Source organism: Cuculus canorus, chromosome 1 (assembly GCF_017976375.1).
Source record: "Cuculus canorus isolate bCucCan1 chromosome 1, bCucCan1.pri, whole genome shotgun sequence".
NCBI classification, from domain to species: domain Eukaryota; kingdom Metazoa; phylum Chordata; class Aves; order Cuculiformes; family Cuculidae; genus Cuculus; species Cuculus canorus.
The window spans coordinates 96,734,564-96,758,332 of record NC_071401.1 but is presented as its reverse complement, the minus strand read 5'-3'; the positions used below and the strand labels follow the sequence as shown (position 1 = coordinate 96,758,332).

Here is a 23,769-nt window from a genome sequence, read left to right as displayed (position 1 = left end):
CCATCAAGCCTGTCCAGGGCCCTTTGCAGAGCCTCCCTACCCTGCAGCAGATCAACACTTCCTCCCAGCTTAGTGTCATCTGCAAACTTGTTAAGGGTACACTCAATCCCCTCATCCAGATCATTGATAAAGATACTGAACAAAACTGGACCCAGCATTGAGCCCCGAGGGAACACCACTTGTTGCAGATCTAATCCCACAGCTATGGAAAAGACTGCCACCCAGGCTCAGTTGATACCTGTTCTTTCTGACCCAAAGCTGGGAAACCAGCAGAAGCATGCTGACAAGCCAAACAGCACAGCAATCCCTCCAAGGTGGCCACAGAAAATGCTGGCCCTTTATCATGAATGGAGTAAAAGGCATGGAGGGAGAAAAAGACCACAGCAGCTCAGATGATAGCAAGTGTCTTATGGCACAGGGGACTGAAGTGTCATTACGATAGGAAAAGGATATGGGATCTTCATGTAGAAATGCAAGGAAAAGCATTCTTCATTAATTTGATTACCTATGGTATAATTTGTTTAAAATATCATCCAGTTCATTATATCATAGTTAATTTACACTTTATTTCATCTACCTTTGAAATAATGATAAAGAAGTTTCACTTTTATTTGTTGAGAATGCAACAGGATGTTTATTTTTTTTGCACTGTCCTGCTGCCCCGCCACTACCCTCCCAGCCCACCTCCTAGTGAATAAAAACAGTGTTACTGCTAAAATACCTGTAAATGGGTTTTTGAGTCCAATCTAAATCAGCCTGAAGGGGTTTCTCCAGACATTGACAAAATCACAACATGGCAGCACCAGGACAAAAATCATCTGTGAGGGTAGTAGAGCATGGTTCCAGCTGTGTGGAATGCAAGATAAACACACACTCTGCATATATGGGGTAGAAGACTCGTGACTGCAACTCCCTGGGGGATGTTGCTTCCGACTCTGCTGTAGAAAGGCACCCATCCATCCCCTTACCACCAAGAAATGGGCAGCAGTTTTCAGCCCACACCAGACAGATGATCCTTTCCAAAACACAGTGCTGAAAGCTGTTGAATAGAACAGTGGTGGAGTATAAAATTAATCCAGACGCAAAGCTGTTTTTGAAGACGTATGACTGCCCTGAATGGAAATCTACACATCATCCACACGTCATCTTGCGGTCAGCAGAGCCAGAGCATCCTCAGCAAAACCTGGGCAGGACCCTGAGTCGGCAGGGCTCCTGGCATGCTTCTCCTGCTACCAGCACTATAGAAGACCACAGCGGCCTTCACAGGGCCTCAGATCAGTGTACTGCTGGGCAGTGACGCAATTTTGTTGTCAAACCTACTAGGGAACAGGCAAGCACCTGGCAACGTTTCCCCCCAGCGCTAGGGAGACTTGTTCTTGCAGTCAAACCATTTTCTGCTTCCTTCTGTCAGGGGATGTGCAAAAGCAGAGGCAATTGCTTAGGAAGCCTCAGGAACCCTCTTGGTCAAGCACATGCAAGTCTCAAGCTAGCATTACTAAAGAGCATGAGAAAATACTGACACACTTCAGCCAACTAAATGCACCAATAGACTGCTTAACACCTGAAGCACAGAGACATTTACCTCCCAGTCTGATCCAGCCAAAAGAGTAAGAGTAAGTTCAGCAATATTTAGCCTTAGGCTGTGGCACTTGGAGTTCACACATTTATATATGTAGTTAGGAGCAACATATCTATTGACAAATGACCTAAAATAAAAAATATACTATAAAATCTTTCTTCTGCAGTTCTGTTGCCAGTGGTTGTTTCTGTTTTATTAAACTTTATTTTTTAACTCTTATCTCCTCTGATCTGCTTTATTTTGCAAACATGTAAGCTAAAATGAACAATTATCAGGACAAATAAAGCAGCTGGGTACAAAGCTTCAGAATAAACATCTAATAGAGGATTCACATGCTTTAGACGTGTGTGTACACACACTAAAAAACATCACTTCTTTTCAAAGCTGCCTAACGTCACATTAGTAGTAAAATAATATTTACTCATGCTTTTATATGCTTTCCTTGCATCAAGTGATGATAGAGGACAGAGTAATCATGGTTCTAGATAATCTATTTTCACTTCAATGTTCCAACTTATATTGGTTTCAAGTGCTAGTGTCCACTGTTTGAGCTATCCACACAGTGAAAATGAATTGCACACCTGAACAGAAAAAAATACATTTGCTCTCAAACAAGAGCAAATAGGAAGCTGCCTGCTTTGAAGAAAAAAATCAGCAGTTCCTTCCCTACTGCTGATTTGCAAATGGTTCACGGTAATGGAGAATGTTGCATAAATACATTTGAGCTGTGCTAGGCATAGGACTGAGGTTAAAAGAGGGGAAGTGGGAGCACACAGCATAGGAAGGTCTTACTGGAAAGATATCAAAGATAACATTGCAGTAATAAGATACATAAAATGCCTCTAACAGCTGAAAGACATGATCATATCACCTTATAGACTCCAGGTTTACTAGGTCTACTGCCTGGTTACTAAAACGAAGAAAACCAGCTGTGGGGCGCAACTCTTGCAGTCAGTACCATATCTTTCCCCTCTAGCATCCTTGCCAATTCTGATGATTTTGATTGTCTTTCAACTAAATGTCAATTTAAAATGTGGGTTACAGACATTAAGTGTACCACAGAGAGTGCTCAGCCTCAGGGCAGTCAAAAGCAAAAGGTGTCACGCAAGTGACTAGTGGTAGGGGCTGAAGAAGGGAGGACTTATAAAAAAAACACCAGATCTTTATTTCCCCTTCAATTTCTTATGGTTGAAGAATGACAGCAACTGAGCTTGCCCACAGATATTACTGACATTTGTAATTGGGGCAGGGCAGACAATATTTGTATGTCAAGACTGCCTCTTTAGAAGTTGCTGATGGGTACATTCTGCTCAAGTGGATCTGAGAAAAACAAACCTTGAAGTCACAGGAGCTTCACAGACTTATTTGTGCTCAGGGACAAAAGATCTTTAAATTCTGGTTACAGAATTATTTGAAAGCGTACTCAAATTTACTTCTCAAATACATTACGTTTCTGTATCTTCCACAGGCTTAGAAATCTGGAAATTGTATGTCAAAACTGGATGACTTGTCTTTTTCTCACTTGATTCTTCTGAACCATTTCCATAGAAACTTTGGCTTCATACAATGGGATCGGTTCATCCAGCTGAGGCCTGAAATGGAACAATATGTCAGAAGCTTCTGGTGAGCATGCTCAGATCAATATAATTATTGCAGGACTACTGCTATAGACTTTACTTTCACTATGTAAACTTTACTCCTTAAACAAAATAAAGGTTTTATGACTTTGCTTGGGTTCACAGAAGGGAAGAGCAAACAGGAAACAGAAGTTAATTAAAAGATATCCTTCTTACAGGGGGTAAAAGAAACAGTGGTGGTGATGAGGTTTTTGCTCAACAATACTGTTACCCTGTACTAAGAGAAAGGATCTTCCATTCCCACCCCATTATGGGAGTCTTCAGATCTAGTGAAGCCGTCACTCTCCTCAGGAGTATTAGATAGACCTGTCATCTTTTACAGCCAAGACCATTTCTCAATCAGACAGACTGCAGAGCAGCCAGATGTACGGTCTTCTTCCACCAAGAAAAGAATATGCTGCCTCTGTTAAATTTTGACATACAGCATAATTGTGGGGTTTACCCAACTTCCTTGTGCTTAGCTGGCTTTATTACTAACAGAAATAGACCATAAGCTGCTCCATATAAACTTTTCCTAAGCACCCCAGTATAAATTTCCAGTACAGTGCTGGCAAGAGTTTTCTACTTCTACTGTTGAATTAAAAAAAAAACAAAAAAAAAAACCAAAAAACAAAAAGAAAGAAATTTTTTAAAAAAAAATCAAACAAACCATATCTCTTACCTGAAAATGCTGCTTGATAATTTCTCCATTATGTCTTCCAAGATGCGTATCTAAGAGGACTGTCAAGGTAACAACATATCTACAAATAAATCTTCTATAATCACCTCTGCTGGCAAGAGCCCTGAACTGATACAGAACCAACACAATGGAGGCAAAATGAAAATTAACCTTAATACCAATCTTTTAATCAGATTTATACACTTGTCTCCATATTGGAAACGTCCTTTCCTGAAACAGTATACAGTATGAGGTATGAAAAATAGAATTTTGAAAAATAAACAAGGGTTAAGACTGACAAACACAGACTGCACAAGTACAACATTAATTGATCAGAACGGCAACTGCTTTTTTTTGTGCAGAAGGAAGATGACAGACTTTGGTACTGGTTAACCATCACTACCATTCATACAGACATCCAAGGTAAAAATCAAAATAAAGCTGGGAACATAGCAGAGTCTGTAAATTCTCGGAGCACTACTGCGAATCTGTAGGGGATTGTCAATTTAGTGACCAGCATCCATGACAATGCAACAGATGGGGTTGTACTTAGCCTCTATATGAAACTCAAAAAATAACATTCCTTCATTTTAAGAGCAATCTGATTAATATTTGAAGCTCAAGCCATTTTAAAAAGAAATCGCCCTGCCATTTCTTCAGATATTAATGCCATATGCTCAAGAATTTCACAAGCTACACAGATTAAAAAAAAAAAAAAAAAATCAAAAGAAAACAGATTTTTCCTTTCAACTTTAAAGCCTGTTGTGATAAAATGTGCTGTTATTAAAGATGACAGAAGAAACCTTACAGTTTAGCCAGCTTACTTTTTATGTGGATAACTACTCAGTAAGCATTCAACAAAAATGCCAAACTATAAAATGATTCGTGACAACCTTCATCCCATAAATATTCCTTAGTGTGCCTGACCTTGCCCGATCTACTTTGCAGTTCGGTGGAGGAGAGGAGGGCTTCTTGCAGTACAGTTAGTTGTTTTGCAAGTATAATGACTTAATCCTCACCTGCCTCTGCTGTTCTGCTAGACTGCAAAAGTGATTCAGCAGATCTCAATCTGCAGTGCAGTACAGAATGGGGAAGGTTCTTAAAGCCATGAACAGACAGATCTGCTGTTACTTGAAGCAACCCGCTGAAAACTGTCACGCCACTAAGAAAGGTCAGGGTCCAGCTGCTTCAGACTACATGCAGGCAATGCAAATGAAAGGCATTCCTCTTCCCGCACCCACATCTTTGCTCAATAAATGTAATGCACGCAACACTGCAAATGAGAAAGTTAGGAAGCCAAAATATTTTAACTTTCATAGTTAAACTGATTGCATTAAGATTTATCGATGATGCATCTAATGACTGAAAGGAAAAAAAAAAATCCCAAAGTCATATGCATGATATGAAAACCTATTGAATGAAATCTTTAATTAATTGGTTCAATCTTGAACCAAAATACTGCATTTTCTCCAGAATGTATGTTTTCTATTTCAGCACTGCTTTTAATGAAGCCTGCAAAGACATATATTCAGAAGGAATGCAGAGACTAGCTTAAAACATGACTGTATGTTATATTTTACTTATACCATATGCTTAACTTTGCTGACCTTTGAGCCTGTGGTTACACAACTGAGTAGAAGAGAACCTATTAGTTGGTTTCTCAGTTATATTTCCACCCACTCATGTCAGCAGTAAGTATTCAAAATAACCATCGAAAGGATATAGAGATACTTCCCTTGCTGGATGTTGGACAAGTTCCATATCTCATCATTCAGAAAGGAGACTGTGGCCCCTTTAAGAAACAAGGAATGGCTATCTGGAGGATCCAGCTTAAATAATTAGGAGAAAAATGTTATTTAGTTACATTTTCCTACAGAAAAATAATGGTTAAATTGTTATTTTATATAGATAGTTAAAATAAACAAAACCCCACCCCTTGCCCACTTGTAAAACATAGCAAACTTGTAATATTTACAGCTTTAAATGATAATTTTCTGTCTTGTCAGAATATAATGCCCTGAGCAGAACAGGTCCTTTAAAATTTGTCAGTACGGCCAAGCCATCAACATAACTCAGTCTCATCTCATGAAAGAAGGCCCCAAAGATGTCCCAAAGGAAAATAAAAACACTTATTATTAATGATCTATACCTTTCCTTTTCTGGATGTGAAAATTTTCTTAAGCAAAAACTGACGTCATTTAACAATGGGGAACCATTCTGCCATGACAGAAGCTCAGACAGACAGATGCACACACACACTGTAATGCAAATTAACTTAGTGACACAGTCTCTTTACCTGAAGATTTTTTTCTGTTGTTATCCAGTGTCCCCCGACACCAAGAAGAGTAATGATATCATGCTTATGAGGCAGCAATTGTGATTTTGAAGTTGATTCATCTTCAGCACTGTATAATTTCACTGAGGGGAGAAGAACACATTCATTTGATCCCAGAAGAAAGTTCTGTTCAGAAGGAAATGTCCATCTCTTCCTATACTGAAAAACACATATCTTGGGATTCTTTCCAGTCTCGTGTCTTCAGATACAAATGAGTTGCAATATATGCATACAAATAAACCAAAGGAAAGGCAGCTGTTTAGAACAGCTCTACAATTAAATTATGCTGGATTAAAGAACTTCAGTATCTGTTTCTTTCCACACGTTCCAGTGGAACTCTAAGTAAGTCCTTCAATTACTTCAGCCTTCAACTATTCCATTTGGTTTAGAATACAGGTTGACAGTGCTGGTGATCATGGTGTAATTTTGGTATTAAAATAAGGCACCATAAACAATGATGTCACAGTTCTACTCTTTAAACACATTTTTTTCTTTTCAGTTTTAAATAGAGGAAAATTCCAGGCAAATTTAGCAGCAGACTAACAGTATTAAATGCTTCCACTAGAGGGTGATATGAGGAGGTCTTAAAAGAGATCTTGCTTAAGGAGGTCTACTGAATGAAGATACATACATACATACATACAAAAAATTGCAAAGAATAAGCAACTAAATGTAATTGTTTGAGGTGATACAGCCTCCACTTATATTACTTGGAAATAATAATAACAACAGCAACAACAAGAACCGCCACCCCTAACAGCCTTCTGAAGACCAGATTCTCATTGGTTACCTACCTCCAGCATCTAGAATAATATCCACTCCCAGGCCACCCGTTTCTTCCAAGCAGCTTTCTGCCACATCTATCTTTCCATTTGACACATCTATCACTCTAACTAGAAAAGAGCAGCACATTTGGTTAACTACAATAGCAACACAGAGATCAGATTCAGAGCAGAACAGAGTTTCTTGTTTCTGAAAGTATTACAAGAAAGTTTGCAGCTGTGTCAAAAAAAAACACCCTAGCCAATAACTTTCTTTTTCATTTTCCAATACAGTGCAAGATCAACACCAAAAAAAAAAAAAAAAAAAAAAGTATGTATTACCTTAACAAGTGAAACTCACAAACCTGTTCAGGCCAAAAAGGATAAAGTATGCCGCTATAAGAATGAGAAATCCTGTAAGTTCACTCTTTGCTATTCTTTTCCAGAAATGCCTAAAGATAGCAAGTCCTAGAGTGACTAGCCATGTTATTGAAGCAAAAGAGTGGCCAAAAGATAAGGAGGCACGTTATTTCATGTCTCCCAGCTTTCAAATTATCAAATAACCATAGCAGTAATCCTTTAGGAGAGTTTTCCAAGCACAGCTTTTTTCCCTTACTCTACATAAAACCCACAGCTTCCTGCCAGTCCCTTACAGACCCCTTCACTTGCTTCCACATTGCAGAGGGAAACAAAACCCTATTCTCCCTGGCATGACACACTGTCTCCCAGTACAAGTCAGAAGTAAACATGTAAATATGCAATAAACTCACTTAGAAGGCACTGACTTGACTTTTCTTAAGATTCCAGCAAGTCTTTGAATCTTATTATATCCATCATTTCTTTAAAATAACACTTACAACACGGATAAACTTATTAATCTATTACTTAGTGCATGATGTTTTTAACCTTTATATAGCTCCCTGGGTCATTCGGTAAATATTTAGATGGAAGTACTTCCATCTTCTCTCAAAATATTTCTAAACTGAAAATCACCAATACATTTTCTGCTCATACATCTGTGATACCATAATTATAGATGGTAATAAAGATAAAGCACGATATCAGGAATAACTAGGGCAGAGAAGTAGCAGTTAAGGTTTTTAGTTTTGTTTCACAATTATGAGGTAGAACAAACATTTAGAAACTCAACAGGCCAAAGACTTACCAGCAAAATGATAGCTGAGGTAATGTCAAACAAATTTGGAGGTATATTTCCAAAGTGTAGTGGGTTAAACTCAAATCTGCAATGTTTACTTACCCACTAAAGGTTGCCGTATCCCTTCTTGAATTTTATCACGAGGGTAGGAAGGAAGGAGAGAAGAAACATTGCAAGAAACTGGTCATTAAGAAGACTATTAACTAATACTAAGTTAATGCTTTGTGTTTGGGTTTTTTTTCCCCCCTCCAATCAAATCATAAGATACATTCAAATCTTATGGCAATCACTCATTTTCTTCACTGAAGTCCAATTATCTGGCTAAGAGAACACACAAGGTCATAATTTAATAAAGATGTCACGTTAATAATGATAGTCACATTCCCTGTATGCAAAGAAAACCTCATAAAATCCTTTTCTTATTTGTTTCTTCAGTCAGGAAGTTAAAGGGTTTTTCTTAACACAGCAATTTGACATAGTATATTGTTCTGCACATAGTTTCACTTTTCAAGAATAATTCTGATTTAATGGACTCAAATCCTGACTATCAAAAAGAAGGGTAATAGTTAACTGAGTTTGACTATTTCCTGATTTCCGTCTAGCAAACATGTCCAGTTTTATTACTCAATACAATAGTTCAAACAGTATGTATCAAAATCCTGTTCAATTTCCTTCCTGGCAGAATGCTGTTAACAATTTCTTTCCACTGTGGGAAAGGCTTTGTCATTTCTGCAAAATTTCTCACAAAACTTTTGTAAATTAATTCAGTTTCTTCTGCGACTTGCACAACTTCTAAAGTAACATTATTCTAACTGGCAGAAACGCTTCAGTTTCTCTCTTCTTTCACTGCTGATGAGAAGTAGAAATAGCAGCATTTCCACAACTTTCTACAAGAGCTTACTCTCACTCAGCAAGTTCAGCTACATAGTTTAAAAACCCACCAGGCGAAAGATCTGCTACTTGCTTTATTTGAACACGCTCAAGAGAGCCATGAAATCACCGATGAGTTCTTACCAGAAACCTCTCCACTGAAAGCTCAATGGTGGTTTGAATGAAAAAAAAAACAACAAACAAGCCAAACAAAAAAAAAAAGAAGCGGGTAACCTAGGGAACAGAAGGAATATATGTGTGTGTGTATATTATTTTTTTCTTCTATTCTCTAACAAAAATTCATCACATTATAAAAGTTCTGAAATTTTAGTGCCCCATATTCAGAATATTACATAAATAATCTCCTCCTTCATCCTATTATTATATTTACTCCAGAGATTCCTGAAGACTTGTGAAGACCACATCTTGTTGGTCTAAATATGAATACTTAAACATTAACAGGAATTTCTACTCCAGCCACTGGAATCACATTTATTGGAAAAAACAAACCCAAACAGACCAAAAAACTCCAAAACACAAAACCAGTGGCTTTCTGCCACTCAAACTGTTTCTCTTTTTTTATTGCTGTGCCCAGGTTATACATCTTTAAAGGCCACCTAGTTCCAGCTCCCCTGCGATAGGTAGGACACATCCCACCAGGTCAGGCTGCTCAAGGCCCCATCCAACCTGGCCTTGAACCCCTCCAGGGATGGAGCATCCACAGCTTCCCTGGGCAACCAGTGCCAGTGCCTCACCACTCTTCTTATGTCTAATGTAAATCCACCCCTCTCCAGCCTATACCCATTGCCCCTAGTACTATCATTACAAGCCTTTGTAAACAGTCCCTCCCCAGCTTTCTTGTAGCCCCTTCAGGTACTGGATATATAATAATACAAGCAACCCAAAGTCATAGTCGTATGTGCTGACAGGACTATGATAATAAAATTAACTGCAAAGTCCTTGCTCAGCTAATGAAGTTTTCATATCATTATCAAAATATACCCATAAAATATTACAAAGCAAAATTGTAGGTCTTTTGTACTAACTCCTTCAACCTGTAACAGCTGGCATAACAAACATCTATGTATCAGCAGCATTCACAAAACTGCATTATGTTCTGATGTTTGTAATGTCTGTGATGACATCAAATAAGATTTCTGAAATAATAAGTTAAAGATAGCTTTTTTTTCTTTGAAGTTGCAAAAAAAATATATCTAGATAAATAAGTCTGCCAGGTCTTTGAAGAAATTATTACATTCCCAACACAAAACTTTGCAGTTCCCGGTTGAAGACTAATAAGGTCAGACTGCAAAAATGTCTTTCTCCCTGCCCTTGTGTAACAACCTCTACACAGCGCTTCACTTCCTGCTCCATTATCAGCACTCCAAAGCCACTACTGGAAGAACTAAACACTCACTTGGTAGGCTGGAAGTGAATCACTCCCCAACACTGCAGATGTGTGTGAACATGCAGCCCCAGAATGCACGTGCACACTGTGTTGTCTCTGTGCTTCCACTGCCAGTTCTGTTCTCAGGAGCCAGAAAGGAATTAAAATTGACAAGAACTCTGTTCTCTCTTGTGTCTAAAGAGCAGCTCTCTGGCTTGTTTCATCCCTCTGCTAGCTTATTATTCTTGAGCCAGCAGGGAGAACACAAGGACAATATATGTGCACCTGCATATCAGCAAAGCCTGATTTTAGTGAGTCACTAAGAACAAGAGAGGAGATTTGAAAACTGCTCTAATTCTCCATGTGGAAAGCTAGGATTGCTAACAACATTACTATGCAAAACGACAAAGGGGAAAGAGTCAGTCAGGGACAGTTAACCTTGACATTACCTTTTTAATCAGATGTTATCTTAAGCCATATATATTTTGATTGATGTGACTGTAATATATGTAGACATGGTGACTACACAATGCTTTCCCTGACAAAGGCATTCCTATAAGAGACACAGCTACTCTTACTTATATTTCTTTGAATGACATAAAAAAATCATATACTGAAAAATAATCTTGCTGATTATACTGTGGCAGTGTACATTTCAAGGAGGAAATATCAGGTACTACTTTTAACCTTTTGCTCACTGCAGAGCAAAGTTCATGGACATCACTCAAAATGGACTTTGCAATGCCATTCATTATTTTAAAACTGTCTGAATCAATAAATATTCTACTTCCCTCCACTCTGCAGCATTAAAATAAGAAAAAGTTTGATCAGGAAAAACGCTAGTAGCTTCTGCATAAGAGAATCTTCCCATGGTCCAAATAGCACTGTTACTTCGAGGGAAACACCCAAAAAAACTTAAGTATCAAAGAGAAGAAAAGGAAGACATCATAGATGAATCCAAGTGTTATGCCAAATACAAAGCTCATTTAGAAAATAGGAAAATGCAGAGCCTTTGCACATCCAGCTACAGTTACAGCAGTACTTGAAACTGAGCTGCCACACAGCCTGATAAAATACTATTAAAAGCAAAATGAGTCTGATGAATATCGTATCTCAATTGCATGATTACATCTGAACTCTGGCTCAGGTACCTAGACTACATGCCGTGATAGAGATGATTTAGTAATACTTTCTTCTTGTTCACAAGAAATAATTTTATAAAATTAAAAGACTTCTTGAGTAGTTAGGCCGAAAGCCAGCACTCAAGCACTATTGTGCGAGATGGAAAGTACTAAGAGACAGTCATTACAATTTAAATAAAGAACAAAAATGCCGTTAAATACATCTAAAAATGAAATTAAATACCTATGTAGTACAGAATAATTTTAAAACTATTTAAATAAACTATTTATAAATCTGTATTTTAGTAGGTGAAAACTGAAATAAGTCTCCAGACTAAAAGAAAAAAAATATTTTGAGATATTCTTGAGCGTAAACTTTAGCACTGAAGGATATAACTTACCCACTGGCGATCTAAGCCTCTCCAGGTACTGTTTATCTTCAACATTATATGCAGTAGAGATTACTTTGGCTCCTCTGTGTTGTGCTAACTGAATAGCTATTGTACCAAATGGCTGCAGAAGAAAAGAGGTAGATGAATTTATTTACAACAACAATCTGATGTTGATTAAGAAAGATTATATTGCAAAGGACACTCAGGAGAAGTCGTGAGAGTCTCCAGAAATAACTTACTCCTTCAATAAAACACATCTGAACCAAGAATTTGAATATTCAGAGGATCTGCTTCAGTTCTAATGGAGGCCAAAAAAATCTTTTAATTGATTGGGAAGCTCTGAACAAACTTCTAGTAATTAACTAGTTTTCCTCTTCAACAAAAAAGCTCAGATTGTGCCTAAAGTAATGCCAAGTCCCATAACTGCAGTTGTAACTTGTAGCTTTGGGCTTGCTTGCTTGCTTGTTGAAGGAAGACGCCCTATCAAGGAAAAAGCCCCAGCCACATTTACATTAACAAATCTAGCTGAGGCAAGCTCATCTTCATTAGCAGTAACGACTGCAGTAATGCAAATGAAATTATTTATATCTAAGAGATTGTAAAAAGCAGTGCTGGGAAACAAATAAAAAATTAAGGCACTTTCTTCCAGTTATACCTGAGGGCTTAGGGTAAAATTATCTCAATGTGAAACACCAGAAAAGCACTAGTTCTCTTCACTACCCATGCAACACGTAAAGGACTGCATGCTTGGCTCAGTATCTTACGTGGGAGGGCCTTTCCTATAAATCCATTAGGTTAAGCACGCTGCCAGAAGTAGAATACAAGTCTTGATAAGCTTAGTATGTGGTAAGAAATCCAATCATTCTGGTGATAAGCCAGTTATTTATGGCAGAAGTAATCTTTCTGTTCCAAAATAGTTATTGCACAGTTGTTACCTACACTTGCTCCATCCATTACAAGGACAGTTTTTCCAGGAGAGACTTGAGAAAGGTAGTGTAAAGCTGTGTATGCTCGGACACCATCACGAACAGTCCCGGCTGCTTCAACCCAACAAACTTTTTCAGGTTTACGAACTAAGTTTTGGGGAAACACAAACAAACAAAAAAACCCAGATAGGAAAAAAAAAAAAAGCAGCAAGTCCCTGACATTTCACTCAGACTTATTTTTTAGACTTCATCAATTTCTAAAAAGTGAAAGAAAATTATACAAGTCAAATAATCTACAGGTGTAATAATGATCTATTTCACAAAGGCAATATTCCAATGTTGTGGTTCATGGCAGTGGTAGCTCAGCTACATGGAGTCAAAGTCAGAAAGACAACTGTTATTCCAAGAATCATAGAATCGCTTGGGTTGGAAGGGACCTTAAAGATCATCCAGTTCCAAGTCCCCTGCCATGGGCAGGGACACGTCCCACCAGAAGCCCCATCCAACCTGGCCTTGAACACCTCCAGGGATGGGGCATCCACAGCTTCCCCGGGCAACCTGTGCCAGTGCCCCACCACCCTCATCAGCTTGCTTCTGCAGCACCCTTGTGAGCAAGTTCAAACACAGTATTTAAACAGGAGAAAAGAAAACAGACATACACACTTCCTACCATAACCTCCTGACAGAAATGATCTGAGGAGGTCTCCTTTTCACAAAGGTAATTCTGACACAAAGAACACACAATGCAAGTTACAAGCCATGAATTCCTAATTCTCTTTCCCTACAGATTAGAATCTTCTACTTTACCATCCATTGGTATAAACAGCTTCTCGAGGATATAACGCATTCAGAGACATAAAGGTCAAAAGGATGTTATTTGTCATCTGTTTTCTGTTGTCTCTGAAGACTCCCATTCTATCCACAGGCTTAAAAGCCTGGGGAGGTAATGTTAATGAAGACTTAACTTCTCTTAACTAGAAATCACAAGTTCAAACACCAATTTTAATGTAAGCAATTTACATGATTTAGCAGAGACCTGGATGCTAAGCTAGGAAATCATGGTAACCCAGCTGAAAGTCTAGCATAGAACTGAACTAGAGTGCCTGCGATTCATGTGAGGCCACCAGAAAGGAAAAGAACTGGAAAAGTTTGGTCTATCCCTTTAAGCATAAGATTTGACAGTTCAGCCTGAATTGGGGAAGCTACAAAACAATGTAAGCGGTACGATCACCTGGGATCATTTATCAGTGTGCTGGAAAAGAATTCTAGGGATCATCACTTTTGTGTGCCAGTTCATGCTACTTGCCACAAAGTAAGCTACTGAAGGTAACATAAAACCAGAAATATTTTCAGCGTATAGTTACTGTAAACTGTGATAAGGCATCACAGACACCTTGCCTTCATTTTGCTTGATTTGTACTTTTAAGTGTTAGAAAGAACAAACCTTATTTTTTCATCTCCAGAAGTCCATGATTTATTGTGCAAAAACTGCCATAGCTAGTCAGGAGGACCTCACTGTCAAACAAGTCAATGTAAATAATACTTCGTTATCTCTCACATATACTTAAAAATCAGGGAGAGGATATTTTACTGTATTTTATGCAATAAAAGTAGGAATTCAGTTTGGTATAAACAAAGTTAACGGAGCCACCTTGTAACTACACAGGCTGAATTCATGGACAGTCACAAAAACAAGATACAAATTCATATGAGCAAAAGAGTAGCTGCTCAAAGTAAAACAGTAAACCACTGGGAGAAGCACAGTGATTCCCAAACTTAGTACTCTACACACTGAAGCACTCTATGGAAAAAAAGGGGAAGCTGGAAACTCTCAATAAGTGAAAAAGTTTCAATACTAGTTTCCCCCTGATCATCATTCCCTGCAAATCCTTTTCTCCAGCTTCCAGTCTGCTCATTTTATTCAATCTGTTAGTCTGGTCACAAGTGATATTCCCAGATTGAGTTAAAGTGAGGAAAAAAGAGAACTTCTCATTTAATTGTGTTGCAGATGAGGTGAGGAAAAAGTAGAAAGACAATGAAGCAGCAATAAAAAGGGAAGTTGGGTGGGGGGAAGAGTCAGCTTGTGTGGTTTAAGCAAAATATTAACCCATTAAGCAATAACAGTAAAGAAAAAGCCTTGAGAGCACCTAGCATTCAAAGCTTCTTTGAACAGGTGGAGTAGACAGAATATCTGAATGTTGCTATATAGAACAAGTTTGCCCAGAGGTCCAAGTTAATTAGCTCCCTCTTAGAAAAAGATAAACCAAAGTCTAAAAACACAGTAAATGTAAATATTAGCAAACTATATGAACTACGTACCCAAACAATGCTCATGAATTAGAATAACCTCACACAGACCAGACTCTTCTGAATCCAGGGGCAAAATTCCTGAGAAAAAAATTGAACATAGACATTTCATTTCAAAGAAGCATACGTTATAACCAAAATAAGCTCCTAATGAAATCGCTAGTCCCACTTGGTCTGTGGTTCAGTTGCCCTCATCAGGTTTATGACAAGATAAGAAAACAGGCTAAGTAACAGCCTGTAATCTCTACAGGCACAGTGTTCAAGACGGTTCCCAAGGTGCTCCAAACAGTATTTTGGGGTTGGGGAGACAAAGAACGGGGACGCTATCGAGTGCTTTTCACTACTGGCATACTTAAGTTTCGTCAGGTCATGTCTGAACTCATTTCACACTGCTCTCGCTCCAGTGAGTGCTCCTGTTTCTACTCTGGGCCATGGCTAACAAGAAAATCAAGTTCTTGTGTTGCAGATTGACACAGACCAAACCACACTACAGATAACTGTACTCTTCCATCCTGATGCCTATATAAGTTTTGTTAGCAAAGGCAGCTAAAAAGGGACAGAAAGAAGCAGAGGAAGAACAGGCAAAAATGCGTGAGTCTAAGTTACAAAAAGATGGAATACAGAAGAGGAACTGAAGGAAAACAATCCCACCCATGGAAGACAGAGAAGGCAAATACAGAACAGGGAGAAGTAAAACTCCATCTTGGCTGTAATGGTGCTTTTTTTCTGGCCAAAGAAAGAGATTCCTGAACAGTAGGTTCTGACATTCGATCAGTCTTCTGTATACATGGCATTTAACCAGTCTTCTGCATATATACACCCTCTGTCCTTGGTGAAACAATCCATCCCGTCCAAATCCTGTATTCCATTTAAACAAAAGCAAGAGCTTTGGCCTAAAATATTCATCAAATTTGGCTACTATTTCCAGTCTTTCACAATTCCCATTAAGAAATGATTACCCTACAGGGCCTGTATATATCTGCACGTCTCTCAAGGATTTCTTTATAGGATAACAACAATAAGCCTAAAGTAGCTATATGCGGCAGCTACTGTGCTATTAGGAAATAATGCAAGAAGGACATGAATCTCAGAAGAGAACAAGCTTTTACAATATCAATGTCAACTCTGACTGACTTTCATAACTTAAGTCATCCTCTAAAACTTTAATTTAGCATACAAAATATAAACATGTACAAAATAATGTCCCTAAGAAATATCTCTGCTATCTTAAAGCATCATTCAGATTGTCATGATGAATGCAATATCGTATTTCAAACATTAAGAAAAATCTCTTTACAGTAATCTAAAATAGCCTTGGCCCGTAAACCAGTTTTCATTCTAACACCTTACTATAGAAAGGGCAAAACACAGAGTGAATAATACATGAAGACGCAGATGCAAAAGTTCAGGAACAAGTCACATTATCTCCTAACAATAAGGACGCCCTCTAAGGAGTCATTATACATTGCTGTCAACTCACATAGATTTCAGGATCTCTAAAACCATTCACAAAACCATGACCCTTATACTGTGGGAAAGACACATGGCATCTTAAAGAACTGTGCCCTTTATAATGCCTACAGAAGCTGCAACACGAAGCATAGACTTTTATTTGATACATGCTATAAACATCAAGCATTTTACACACAAAATTTCTGATTTTTCACCTCATTTTCAGAAATACTCCACATAGCACAGGGCTTGAGCGCAACAGGGCGTATGGAAGGACCGACATGCAAACTGGCTAACCAGCAGTAAATCTAAGCAGGTACATTTATATTTAGGTTCACATCTTCTAGTACTGGCAGCCAATTTAAGACTCAGAATATGTTTCCCTGCATTTACTTTAATAAGAACATGGCATAATTGATCACTAAAAGATTCTGAGAACAACAAATAAAACCCACTGTTCCCTGACTGTTGAAAAAAAGTCAATAATGTATCTCAAAAGATTTTTGGCTGGTCTGAGGTTTCACTACTGTGGTTTTTTTAACCAACCAACCAATTGTGTATAAGAGAATACATTACATAAAGAAATCTCCTCTGGAGGATTAAAGAAGGATCAGAAAAACTTTAAAAGCAAGAAACAGCTCTTGGTATGATTTAACAAACTAAGTACTTCCAGTGAGCACAGCACTGTTCTTGCATGAGAAACAGTAGACTCATAAATAAGGATATCACCATAACATTACTGTTAAAGTCAGTAAGGAGTATACACCAGGACTATAATCTTTGGCAGCAGGACAGGCTTCTTTGTAAAATTAAAGTAGAAATATTTTTGACAATTGTGTATTTTGTGACAGTTTGATATTAATAAACACACAGGTAACCATACCACTTGCCAACATCTCACTTCCCTTTAAATCTGCTCATTCATTGACTATGTATAAACTCACAGCAACAGTAACCGGAAAGCGTGCTTGTTTGGAAAGATTTGCCATAGAAGAAATATTTCACTCCTGTCTTTTGTTCTAGTACCTACATTGCATGCATAAGGTTAAACAACTGTTGAAAGGGAATCTTTGAAATTTCAGTATCTGAAGAAGTGGGTTTTCTTTCTTTTAGGGCTAAAAATGTTTAATGCTGTTTTCTTCACCTTCCTTTTGCATACATTTAATTCTGACTTTTCTGTCCCTGCATTCACAAACATTCCATATTCAAGAATAAAAAAAATGCAGAAAACAGAAATCCAACAAAATGAATCAGCTTCTTCACGACTTAAGCGGAGATTCCATTCCCTTAATGTATAACTTACATTAAAAAAGTAGCTCATCTGATTCAAACTACTTACTCCATATTTGAATTAACAAGAATGGAAAGAAGTCCTAATTCACAAAAAGCCTTAACCTGTCCACAGCTACTTAAGACCTCTCAGGTCCAGTGACATATTTTCAGAGGGTTTCATTCCCTAACTACCTACTCAAGCTGCATTTCTTCAGCTATAACAGAAGGCGACTGAAACACAAATACTATTTTAGAATATTAAATAGATGCACCATATGTCAGTAAGATATGTAACTAAATGAGCAATAATGTTCACAATAATGATACTATTCATAATTCAGAGAATTCATAATTACTTCGCATGCAAGACTAAAAACCACCTGCTCGTACTTTTCTGCTTTATTAAACAAAGCAAAGCCACTTCTGTATACCATTAAATGGATTATTAATTCCCAACTGTAAGGATTACACCTTCTGTGGTGAGTAAATAATGATAACCATATAGCTTATTTCATTAGATTTAACTAAAGGTATGAAAGGTCTGCCAAAGTTTTACCAGGAAAAGAAAAGCCCCAAACACTTTCCATGTGATTTTTGACCTGGAAGTCTGTTTCAAACAACAAACAAAAAAAAGTAAGTGATTACCACTTGCCTTTCTGATGGGCTTCTCTGACAATAAATGTCACAGCAGGATGATAAAGCAGAGGATCCCTGTGGTTAAGTTAGGGTGGAAACAAGTCCACTTTCAAGAACTCTAAAAATGAAGACTCTGGAAAATGAGCAGCTTATGTAAGTCTTTCTTTTTAAAATGTGGCTTTGCATTTAGCAGAACTAAAGCGTACGTGCACAGCTTTTGGCGACTCGGAACATCCAGCAGAACTGGAGAACCTACTTGAATGTTTAAGTCAGGATCACTCTTGATTTCTTTACTCAAAGAAGGATCGATGAGTAGAAGAAACTGCACAGTCTTCAGGATGCTTGAAGAAGAGATTCATCACTAGCAGTTAAAAGTATACTTTTATATCATCCTCAAGAAGGCAGGAAATAAAAGCCTAGACTTTGTATCACCCACAACAATCAGAATATATCTACTGAATACATCAGGATAGTGTTATAAATACAAATAATTGTGTGTGTATTCAAATGGTAGCCTTTAGAACATTCACTCCATGTGGCTAATTGGACCCAGGTGTATATTCTTAAAGATTTAGTGAATACAGTAGAACTATGACAGATTAAATTAGCTGGTGATCTGAACTTCCATTCTTATAACCAAAGACCTTCCCTACAAAAACACTTTTAGAATAGAATTCTCTTTTATGAGAGTTTATCCACATGATATTAGCTGAATCTTCAAAAATACATGTATAATTGTAGCTTTAGCAATGATTATAACCTCAGCCATTCATTATAAAAAGATTACTAATTGTGCCCGTTGATAAGGCAAATGAACATTAACTTACCCACCACTTCATCATCTGGCTGAAAAAAGGTCACCTTTCTTCCAACTCATGAAGAACATATGAAAGGGAGGAAAGAAAGAAGATAATGTTTATAGCTGAAATTGAACATGCATTTGAAATCATGGTTTCTCGCTAGCCCACAAAATTAAAAGTACACCCTGCTAGTGAAAAAAAATACTGTTTTTCTATTAAATACACACATAGCAAAGCCAAATGTTTAATTCACTAAACTCTGGCACCACATCCACAAAGAGTTACATGCAAGTACATACACGTATATGTGTTTGAAAGATCCAAGCTTTAAACTACACATCAAAGGTGGAAGTGTAAGTGAAACACCACTGAAATTCCTGAATGTTACTTTGTCTTAAACATTCCAACAAATGTTTTTACAAATACACTAAAGACCATTATAGCACGTGAAGGTAAGATCTTGAGGTCTCAGTATATTTTGTTTTGAAAGCTGTTGTACACTGATTTTATTTTTTTTAACTCTGAACAGACATGCGGTAGTTACACTTGGTTTCACTTCAGTATCATCAATGACTTGGGGGAAGCCTCATTAAGAAAGTAAACAGTTCCTGCTACTAAAGGCGTACTATACAAACAGTATTTATTTGTTCTGGATTGCCAGACCTTAACTCTTGCTTCATACCCTGACAAGGCAATTATACTAACTTACCTTCCAATACAACTCCAGAAATTTCTCGACCAACGGGTATAAGCTCCTTTTCCAGTTTAATTTCTGACAGGAGCTAAATGAAAATAATGGTTACAACACTCTTATTAAGGCTCAAAACTTGCGTATTTATAATAATCTTAGAGTGTTTGGTACTCACAGTAAGAAAGTTAGACCGTTAACAAAATGTTACCTGGGGTAAAAAAGTACACTCATTCCTCATTTAATATTAAAACCTTTGCACTGTTTTTCTGTATTTAAATTTAGAAGCATATAAAAAAATAGAGTTATTAACAGGCAAGCCAAACTAACTTACAGTCAGTAAGCAGAGGATGATAAAAGGGATTTACTGTAAGAGAACTGACTAATGGCAACTGATCTTTCTCCATAAATTAGGAACCAAATGACAGGTGCTTTTTATTTAGAGAGATATGCAAGAACACCACATCAATCTTGCGCCCTTTCTCAGCAGCACACCCATACCCTCAGATGGCATAAATGGAACTGCGCCAGTTACCAGCAAAGTCCCTGGCTTAGCTTTTCATGGAAACTGTAAACACCTCTAGCTTTTATTAATTAAAAAAAAAAAGTAAATACCTTTGCATCTATCCAGCTCAGTGCACAGGCTCTAACTTGCACTTTCACATCATTGTCTCTCGGAGGAGGAAGGTTTTCCTAGGACAAATTTACAGGTGTTACATTATACAACGCAACATGAATGTGCTAGTAGGATCCTCTCACGCTCTTGGAAATGCTTTTCCACAGTCTTTGGTTTAGATTGTTTTGAAGAATTTTTTTTCCATGAAAAGGGAACTGATATCACAATGGATTTACAATACCATTTTGAGTACACATATATCACTATTACAAGTTGACCACTAGACCTTACTAAACCTCAACAGACGCTAACATTATTTATCTGACAGGCTTTATTTTTCCTGCAAGCTAAATATCACACTCTCACCTGAAACCAGCGACATGAAGGAGATGTGAATCCATACAAAGACAGGGTTCATTTTTTACACCTACGAAACTTTTTTCTAAACCATGGACACTAAAACTGAAGAGAGACATCTAGCACTGATCTTGCCAAGACGGTACAACTACAGGCCTCCTGCTTTCATTTACCTGCCTGTATGACCAAGGATTACACCAGTTCTTTTTTTAAGTCTACAGAACAATTAGGTGTTCCAATTCCTTTGTGGCATTCAGCCACACTCTCTTTGTCACTGAATGATTAATAGTGCTATTATGACCGGAACTCACTCTTTCCTGGAAGGCAAATGTCATTTCCCCTCCAGGTGAATTCTGCTGACAATATAAGGCCTTCATTGTGATCTGAAAAAAGACACAGCAATTAAACTGTAATACACGCAGTATCTATAGATAAAGCTTTAGTTACTTGTTTGCTCTATTTTATTGAGCAATGCAAAACTGCTCTTCAGTCTGGAGACCTTATAGCGACCTTCCAGTACCTGAAGGGGGCTACAGGAAAGCTGGGGAGGAACTGTTCACAAAGGCATGTAGTGATAGGACTAGGAGAATGGCTACAAATTGGAGATGGGGAGATTTAGACTAGACATAAGGAGGAATTTCCTCACAATGAGGGTGGTGAGGCACTGGCACAGGTTGCCCAGGGAAGTCGTAGCTGCCCCATCCCTGGATGTGTTCAAGGCCAGGTTGGATGGGGCTTTGAGCAGCCTGATCACCCTGAGGTGTTCCCTGCAGGGAGGCTGGAACTGGAAGGTGCCTTCCAACTCAAATCATTCTATGACTTATTCTATAACAGTGATTGTTTGCAAGCAACAGAGGGTCTATGAGTTCTAAACCAGATCAACAGATAAGGCGAGATATAGTGTTATCTGCAACAGGTTACATCAGTATTGCTGACCATAACATAGCAAAGGCCAGGGACTGAGATGTACCGCAAAAGGCAACGAATGAAGCACAGGATTTACCGACTGGTGGTTCAGTGCAGTAGATGGGCTGTTCACCACCCAGGCAAGAAGGCACACACAATTCCACTAGCTCAGGCAAAGGCAGTGCAAAGGACGACACAACTCTCCAGGAAGACAAGGAACCTGACAGAGAACTCCAATGAAAAATCACAACTTGGGTTTTCAGCTTTTCTCTTCCAACTTGGCGCACATTGTTCTTGTCAAACAAGAGCCTTTTGCGGGGAGGAAAGAAAACCTATCAAGGTCTCCAAGTTACAAGAAAAAAGAAACGCACAGAGCAGGTGGGGGAGGGGCAGAGAGAGAGGAGAGAGGAGATAGAATCATAGAATAGTTTGGGTTGGAATGGACCTTAAAGATCATATAGCTCCAGCCCCCTGTCATGGGCAAGGACACCTCCCACTAGTTCAGGCTGCCTGAGGCCCCAGCCAACCTGGCCTTGAACACCACCAGGGATGGGGCAGTCACAAATTCCCTGGGCAACCTGTGCCAGTGCCTCACCACTCTCATCATGAAGAAACTGCCTAGTCTAAATCTGCCCCTCCCCAGTTTATACTCATCGTCCCTAGTCCCACCACTGCAAGCCTTTGTAAACAGTCCCTCCCCAGCTTTCTTTTAGCCCCTTCAGGCACTGGAAGGTCACTATAAGATCTCATCAGAGACTTCTCCAGACTGAACAAGCCCAACTCTTTCAGTCTGTCCTCGTACAGGAGGTGCTCCAGCCCTCTCATTATCCTTGTAATCGTCCTCTGGGCCTGTTCCAACAGCTCCATATCCTTCTTACTTTGAGGATTCCAGAACTGGAGACAGTATTCCAGATGAGGTCTCACAAGAGAGGAATAGAGGGGCAGAATCCCCTCCCTCGCCCTGCTGGCCACGCTTTTTTGATGCAGCCCAGGATACGGTTGGCCTTCTGGGCTGCGAGTGCACATTGCCCGCCCATGTCGAGCTTCTCATCGACCAGAACCCCCAAACCCTTCCCTGGAGAACTGCTCTCAATCACATCATCCCTCATCCTGTACTGAAACCGGGAACTGCCCCGACCCAGATGTAGGAGAAGAGGGAGAGAGGGGAGAGATGGGGGGGGGGAAGCATGAAATGATGCACCCACCACAGTGCCCCTGGGCAGCCAGCACAGACCCTCGCTCGGCTCGGAGGGGCTGGGGGCGCTGCTTCCTAGTCTGGAAGTACCGCGAGGTGCCCGGGGGTCCCCGGCCTCACAGCTCCCGCCGGGGAAACCCGCCCGAACGCCCCCCCAGTAGCCCAAAGGGCCACTGTGTTGCAATGACAAACCCTGACTTCCGCCGCGCTCCCGCCTCACCGCCCCGCTGGGCGCCGCCCGAGCGCCTGATTGACCATGAGAGAGGAGCTCCCATTGGCTAAGGTGCACCGCTCAGCACAAAGCGGAGCTCAGATTGGCTAAGGTGGCTGTCACTTGGCACAGACCGGAGCTCAGATTGGCTAAGGAGGCTGTCCCTCGGCAAAAAGCGGAGCTGCGATTGGCCGCGGCGGCTGAGGAGGCGGGATCGGGCGCCCCCCGGCGGCGCGCAAGGACGAGGCAGCCCAGCAGGGTTCCCTCAGCTCCCGGGAGCGGGGTCGGCGCTGGGATTCCGCCCAGGGGTGGGGCGGAAGGGAGCAGACACTCGGCCTGAATTGCCTTGTACCAAAGGAAATCGTAGAATCGCAGAAACAGAATCTCTCGGCTGGAAAAGACCTTTGAGAGCATCGACTCCAACCGTACCTGTCCACTATTAAGCCATATTCCTGAGCACTTATCTCCCTGTCTTTTAATCACCTCCAAGGATGGTGACTCTACCGC

The 23,769-nt window shown here is 39.3% G+C and overlaps 1 protein-coding gene across 5 annotated transcripts; it reads right to left on the bottom strand.

Moving 5' to 3' along the window:
* Positions 1-20: 20 nt before the first annotated feature.
* On the bottom strand, positions 21-23,292 carry CRYZL1 (crystallin zeta like 1). Of its 5 annotated transcripts, none has more exons than XM_054064838.1 (15): positions 23,062-23,282; positions 21,954-22,165; positions 21,262-21,333; positions 20,593-20,670; positions 19,999-20,071; positions 19,317-19,361; positions 15,142-15,210; positions 12,836-12,969; positions 11,906-12,017; positions 8,229-8,252; positions 7,004-7,102; positions 6,171-6,292; positions 5,598-5,703; positions 3,878-3,927; positions 21-3,171 (listed from the first exon to the last, which is right to left on the bottom strand). In XM_054064838.1, exons 3-15 carry the CDS (start codon positions 21,325-21,327, stop codon positions 3,157-3,159), a joined length of 993 nt encoding a protein of 330 aa, XP_053920813.1. In that variant the 5' UTR covers positions 21,328-21,333; positions 21,954-22,165; positions 23,062-23,282; the 3' UTR covers positions 21-3,156. The 5 variants fall into 5 exon arrangements, with proteins under 5 accessions (XP_053920813.1, XP_053920803.1, XP_053920792.1 ...); XM_054064803.1 differs by having other exon boundaries at positions 27-3,171; positions 3,878-3,923; positions 23,062-23,281; XM_054064828.1 differs by lacking the exon at positions 8,229-8,252 and having other exon boundaries at positions 24-3,171; positions 3,878-3,923.
* Between the last annotated feature and the right edge of the window lie 477 nt (positions 23,293-23,769).

Excerpts from the sequence above, each read along its gene's own strand:
- CRYZL1 (XM_054064817.1), bottom strand. The coding sequence starts at position 21,327 with ATGAAGGCCTTATATTGTCAGCAGAATTCACCTGGAGGGGAAATGACA. Across the intron at positions 8,253-11,905 it reads GAGGCTTAGATCGCCAGTGG|AAGGGATACGGCAACCTTTA; the intron begins GTAAGTTATATC and ends ATAAAATTCAAG. Across the intron at positions 6,293-7,003 it reads TATTATTCTAGATGCTGGAG|TGAAATTATACAGTGCTGAA; the intron begins GTAGGTAACCAA and ends TTCTCCCCTCAG.